Below are 6,000 nucleotides of genomic sequence, written 5' to 3' on the forward strand. Positions count from 1 at the left end.
TGATAAAATTAGTATCATGTACTAAAATACCCTTATTTATTGAGACATAGAAAAAGTGCAAATGAAACACTTATTATGAGACGGAGGGAGTACATTTTAAAAGAGCACAATATGAAAGTGAAAAGAACAAGCATGAAAAAGGTAATGATATAAATAAATATAAATATTGCTTACATGCCAAGGCCCAAAAGCCCGATAAAAATTGATAGGAACAAAAGAAAAATAGAAGAAAAAGTGGGAAAAAGGCTCTCAAACGCTAGCTTTCGGATCCAATGCGCCCAAACCACCCCCGACATCCTCTCCAGGAATGACTCGGAAAGGATCCAACTTGTAGGAAGTGACAAAAAAGCTGGGACAAAATTCTCGTGCCTGCTCCCACGTCTGATCCAAAACCTGGTACATAGAATCCATAACCCGCTGAAGGGACTCGTGATATTTCTACCATGCAGCAGCCACATCTTCCTCAAGACCTTTTAGAATGTTGGCCCGATCATCCATCTTTTAATGAAGAGATTTCTGATCTACTTCAAACACACGACACGCGTCCGCCACATCTTCAGAAGCCTTCTTCCAACGTTTCTCTCCCCCAGCAAGAGAAGCTTTCAACTTTGTTATATGAGCATCCAAAGTTGACGAAGAAGCGTATCGCTCCACCTTTTCCTACAAAGGGCTAGCAAGCTCGGACTTTGTTCGCAACTCAGTCAATTCATTCTCAGGCACAGAACTCTCCCGCTCAAGGGTCTCACTCTTCTATTTTAGCTCATCCCGCTCCCTAGAAAGGTCACCAGAGTCCAATACATCATTCTGGCCATCACCTACCATAAAAACTTGAGATTCGGCGCTAAACAGGGTGCAAGAAACATGTGCCAAAAGACCCCACATGTAAGCTACTTATAGACTCCGGAAGAAATCTAGGTCCTTAGTGGCCACGACAAAAACAAATTCCTTCGGGGTGTTGGGTACCGGAGAAGGAAGAATGGTAGGAAGCCGAAAGAAGGGATTACGAGCCTTTGATTAAGGAGATGGTGAAGGCTCACAGAAAGAGAGGTCGGCCGTTGTAGCGGTCAACAATTCCACCTCAGGAGTTATACCCCATATAATAGTCGCAACTACTACCGGGGCAGTAACTACAATCGTTGTTGGGACCACCAGAGCAGGAATAGCCGCATCAGTAGAAGTCGTCATCACTCGACCTAATAAGCTAGTTGTAATACCCTGATCATTGGCGAGCACGATAATCTAATAATCTAGTTGTTACACTTGTTAAAAAAATGCCCGGTTCCCATCCTCACCAAATAGTTTCTTCCTTTCGACATGACCGGGTGTACTAATAATTCCATATGTATCAATCCACTTCTTCTTTTGTTGAGAAGGGGGTACTTCGCCAAGACCAGGTCCTTTTTCATAGCCGAGAACTTGATACCAAACACACAAACCCTCTTTCATTTTCACCTCCTTGGAAGATAGAGGACATAGCCCAGAGTTGTAAGAAGAAAGAGGTCGCCGAAAATGAGCTATAGACCAGTGCTTTAAAAAACGCTCATACAAGAACGACCTACTAGGGTCGAAGAAAAGCATAAGGAAAAGTGAGTCTCAAGAGTAATAGGTTTCACCAGCATGAAACATTCAAGGAAGTCACCCCAATCATTGATGAAAAAGCCGAACCAAGGCAACTAGGGGAGAATGAAGACCAATCCATGATACTGACATCATCCCGGGAGGTGTAGGTCACGTAAAAGAGATAAAAGAGCTCTAGAGAAGGTTTCCAAGACTTTTACTCGGAACAAAGTTGGAACACCTTCATGAAAGCCTATGCTCCGGGATGAATTCACAAGGGGCCATCTCATAAACGGTTCATCACGACCACCTCAAAATTATAAAAGGGCTAACGTACCCCTAACTTGGTGAAGAGGAATTTGTATAGAGGAACCGAGTAGCCCTCAAAGGATCTGCATATCTTCTTCGTCGGGCCTACTGGGAGAATTGTCCAATCTTGATTTTCAATTCTTAGCGTAGTTTATCGTTTATTCAATTGGTAGTGATTTATTACATAAGGTTAGATTTTGTTAGAATTGGTGCCTAATTAAGCTTTAGTGGTGATTAAATTCTAAGAAACTAGTGCTGCTAGAATACGATCATAATTGAAATATCATATAGGACACATCTCGTGTAATATAGAATCGTTCAATTATTCATTATTGAACAATACGTGAGTTTTGTGAATTGTGTAATTGTCGACCTGATCAAGTTCCAATAAAAGTATAATTCTCATATTTTTGTCTTAAACCTTCTGCGCACAATTTTGAAAAACCTTTGATATTCTTTTTCTGGAAAATCAGTCGAAGTTTTTTTTAAATGGTCTATTCACCCGCCTCTAGACTGTTTTCCTACTCCATATTCTCACCCAACACAATTCACTCTTCATTTAGAAATAAAAACCACAATAATATAAGAACATTTATATAAGAATTCATTTAGAAATAAAAACCACAATAATATAAGAACATTTATATAAGAATTATCTACAAATTAGTTACTCTTTCAGTACTAAAATAATATTTTAAGTGAGTATGAAAATTTGGATTAAGGTGATAGTAGAAGAGAAATTGTTTTTCTAAAATCTTGTATGTTTACAAATGAACATTAGATCTTTTTTATAATTAAAAACTAAACAAATAAAGAAACATTGGAAGCTTAAAAAAATAATAACACATGAATTTCACGCCACAAATTTAGTTGCCACATGATTTTCACGCCACAACATCTCACATGCCACATGAAAATTATAACACCCCAATTCTATCTGTCGGAATTAATTAATAAATCAGAATAATAAAACTTCGTCAACAAATTAAGGAATCACATATTCATGGTTTCCACTTTGCAATATTTTTTGCATCATCAGGTTAATATTCATTCGGATATACCGATCATATCATCAATCATCACATAAGCGCGCACACACACACACACATATATATATATATATATATATATATATATATATATATATATATATATATATATATATATATATATATATATATATGCACACGGCAGAGGATACATTATCATTTATGCCATACATAAGCATTTACATTAGTTCAGAATCAACACTTTTATCACCAATTTAATTCATATATATCAACACTTTATCGGCACTTCACAATCACCACCAAATACATCACAATTCATCGCTTACAGAAATACCGATAGCTTAAAAAAATAATACCGATAGGTTAACTAAATATAATACCCAACTTAACCAAATAATACGGATAGCTTAACCAAATATAATACAGATAGCTTAACCAAATATAATACCGAACTTAACCAAATAATACCGATAGCTTAACCAAATATAATACCGATAGCTTAACCAAATATAATACCCAACTTAACCAAATAATACAGATAGCTTAAAAAAATAATACCGATAGCTTAAATAACTTACCATAGCTTTTTGTGTACGATTGTCAACAAAAGCTTCTGTTTTCTTTTTCCGAGTCCTCGCAACCAGCTCGGTCATAAGTGGTGGTCTATTTAATTCCTTAGTCTAAATAACAAAATAAACTATAATTAATAATATCAATTATTAATTGAAATTATAACTTTAAGAAGTGGTAATAATTATTACCATGCGTCGAACATGCTCAGCAGTGCTTATACTTCCAACAGCATTAAGGCAACCACCCTTTTCAGATGCTCTCATCTTCTTTGCATTTTCAGATTTGGCCGCAAACTCATCACTCTCCCAATATTTAAGAAGTTCCCGAAAGATTTCTTCTCCTATCCAACTGGGACGGATGCCATGAAGTTCCCAACGCTTTCTAACACGTCGTAGCATGTCAGAAAGTCGTCTTGCAGTTCTGCCATAATAATTTTTTTTAATCTGTCTCTCTTTCATTGATTCCCACACACATTTTTCCTGCAATAAAAGTAGATAAAATAAAAGTTAGATAACTGTAGTGAAAAAGTCATTTAAATAACAATAACTTAAACAATAAATTAAGTATACCTGAAAATGCGTAAACCAATGTTCTCTATCATCGCCCTTAACATCTTTAAAAGTCTTTATAAGTTTTTTATAATTCTGCTGAATTATATAACTTATAACTTTCGCAGCAGTCCGACTCGGCGTGAATCTAAACAACATTAATTGAATTAACATAAATTATAAAGTTATAAACAACATTAATTGAATTAACATAAATTATAAAGTTATAAAAAATGGAAACGTATACTTAAATAAAAATTGATAAATAAGAAACTTACGAGCTTCCTTCGGGCCTAATAAAAAATCTCCCGTCAATGATATGAATCTGACTCGGATCATCATCCCCTTGAAGATCGCTCCCATCCAACTGATCATCTGCACTCTCATCCTCCGCAGTCTCATCCTCCGCCTGATCATCATCCTGTGGGGGCACATGTGGGGAATGTGGGGTGCGACATGTCTGCTGGAAAGATGGTGGGGTGGGACCAGTCTGTGTGGGAGGTGGAAAACTAGATCCTCCATTCTGCTGGAAATATGAGGGACTAGTCTGAGTGGGAGGTGGAAAACTAGATCCTCCAGTCTGCTGGAAAGATGAGGGACTAATCTGTGTGGGAGGTGGAAAACCAAATCCTTCAGTCTGCCGGAAGGATGGGGGCACATGTGTCTGCTGGAAGGATGGGGGCATCTGTGTCTGCTGGAAGGATGGGTAACCAGGTGGTGGTGGGGTAATAAAAGACGGACTCTCATATGGATACGGAGAGGAGAGTAGTGGCAGAAAACCCTGAGTACTGGCCATGGACATACGATTAACCTGACTCTGCGGGGGAGGACACGTGGCCAACTGAGGTGACTGACATACTACTACTCGTGGGCGTTGGTGCTTCTTCTTACCACTATCAGCTACACCCTTACCTTTATCAGGTCGGGGTGGCATTTTACCTATTTATAGAGATTACACAATTAATATAAATATATTCAACAAATGGTTCACTAAGTAAAATTATAAAAATATAATCTCAACAACTGGTTGCCATTAACACATTCAATACATAGTTCATTAAGTGAAATTATAAAAATACATTTTCAACAACACATTCATTATTCTAAATCTTCGTGCTCATCATCCACATCATTCTCATCATTTGATGTGATATTGTCCTCAGATGCAATATCTTCATGCTCTTCATCCAATATAGACGAATCAACTAGATGCCCCTCAACCATTGTATCAAACAAACTTGTAGTTTGTTCATCTACAATCACATCATTAATTTGTTCCACTTCATCAACTTGGAAAGCAAGATCTTCTTCCACTAGATCGTCAGATTCAATATGACCCATTGGTTTTGTTTTTATGACAACACACCACCCTCGTTTACGTGGCACAAATGAAGGATAAGGAACATAGTAAACTTGCCTAACAATATGTGACATTATGAAAGGGTCATACTCTTTGTACCTCCGGTCCATTTGAATCTCAACAGTACCATATGTCCTATCTATTTTTGTGCCTCTAGTTGGATCATACCATTCACAATAAAACAAGGCAACTTTATTTTCCAAGTCCAAGTAAGTGTACACCAACTCGTAGATATGTTTGACAAAACCATAGAAGTCATCTTCACCACCATCTGTAACTCCTTTCACAAAAACACCACTGTTTATGGTCTTTTTCCCTCCAGTCCATGTATGAGTGTGAAATTTATATCCATTCACGAAGTATATGTGCCATTCATTTGCGCTTTGAATAGGGCCTTTAGACAAGTTTCTCAAATGGATTATTTCGGGAGTCGGTGCAACAATGCTATACAATCTCTCCTTAAACCATGATGTAAATTGAGCATGGATGACACCAGATGTTGATTGTACACCGGTAGTATGAAAATAGGTGTTGTTGAATTCCCTAAAAACAAACACATTATAAGTTTCAGAGTAATGAGTTTTATGATTGTACACCGGTAGTATGAAAATCAGGATGTATTCGATCAAAGTGTTTCCATGCC

At 37.2% G+C, this 6,000-nt stretch overlaps 1 protein-coding gene across 1 annotated transcript; it reads right to left on the reverse strand.

Annotated features, from left to right (window-relative positions):
- Nucleotides 1–1,014: 1,014 nt before the first annotated feature.
- On the reverse strand, nt 1,015–3,886 carry LOC131598265 (uncharacterized). The gene is made up of 3 exons (XM_058870881.1): nt 3,638–3,886; nt 3,455–3,556; nt 1,015–1,215 (listed from the first exon to the last, which is right to left on the reverse strand). The coding sequence occupies exons 1-3, from the start codon at nt 3,845–3,847 to the stop codon at nt 1,015–1,017; spliced, it is 513 nt and encodes a 170-aa protein (XP_058726864.1). The 5' UTR covers nt 3,848–3,886.
- Nucleotides 3,887–6,000: the final 2,114 nt, after the last annotated feature.

This window comes from Vicia villosa, linkage group LG4 (assembly GCF_029867415.1).
Source record: "Vicia villosa cultivar HV-30 ecotype Madison, WI linkage group LG4, Vvil1.0, whole genome shotgun sequence".
In the NCBI taxonomy this organism is placed as follows: domain Eukaryota; kingdom Viridiplantae; phylum Streptophyta; class Magnoliopsida; order Fabales; family Fabaceae; genus Vicia; species Vicia villosa.